The 602-nt window shown below is 38.2% G+C and overlaps 1 protein-coding gene across 1 annotated transcript in view; it reads left to right on the top strand.

The window, feature by feature from the left end:
• Window positions 1-432, top strand: part of LOC119592258 (protein O-linked-mannose beta-1,2-N-acetylglucosaminyltransferase 1-like) — a gene marked incomplete at its 5' end in the record, with an annotated part of 14,995 nt that extends 14,563 nt beyond the window's left edge. Inside the window, 2 exon segments of the mRNA XM_037941087.1 lie at window positions 129-234; window positions 412-432. Of these exon segments, the coding sequence (XP_037797015.1) occupies window positions 129-234; window positions 412-432 (127 nt within the window).
• Window positions 433-602: the final 170 nt, after the last annotated feature.

Consider the following 602-nt stretch of genomic DNA (forward strand, 5'->3'; position numbering starts at 1 on the left):
AATTTGTTTAAAATACACAATACCCATATCCAAAAGGATATGAAACCATGGTGAACAGTTTATGTATACACCTTATACGCAATTTTTTTTTTTTATTCCAATCTTATATAAAATTCGATGTTCTTTAGATGTCTCCTGGGCAGTGCTAAGACAACCAGGAGGTTCACTGGATCGAATTTTGTAGTCTGGATGGAAACAACGAGGGAAACAATAGCCTTGCTGGATCTGCTACGGGTAAAGCTACTTTGATATATAGCTTAAAAGTTTATAACAAAACACAGACACAAATTCTTAACACAAAAATGAAAAGGGAACATTACCAAAACTAAGAACGGAATATATAGCTATAAAATTTTAATTACAATAAAGAACAAACGTAAAAAGTTACTGAATCTTTATATGTATCTCTAGGTGCGATTTCATAACGCATAACATGACAGGTCGCAGATTTCCTGGCGCAGGAGCGCGCATCTCGGCGCATTTCCGCTTCGCGCTGCATACACTCTTCACAACGTTTCCTCGCGCAAGCAAAGCCATTATTCTGGAGGAAGACCTGCTTGTGGCGCCAGACTTCCTCAGGTGTGTCTTTCTACATAGACTCT

This window comes from Penaeus monodon, chromosome 30, assembly GCF_015228065.2.
Source record: "Penaeus monodon isolate SGIC_2016 chromosome 30, NSTDA_Pmon_1, whole genome shotgun sequence".
Lineage (NCBI taxonomy): Eukaryota > Metazoa > Arthropoda > Malacostraca > Decapoda > Penaeidae > Penaeus > Penaeus monodon.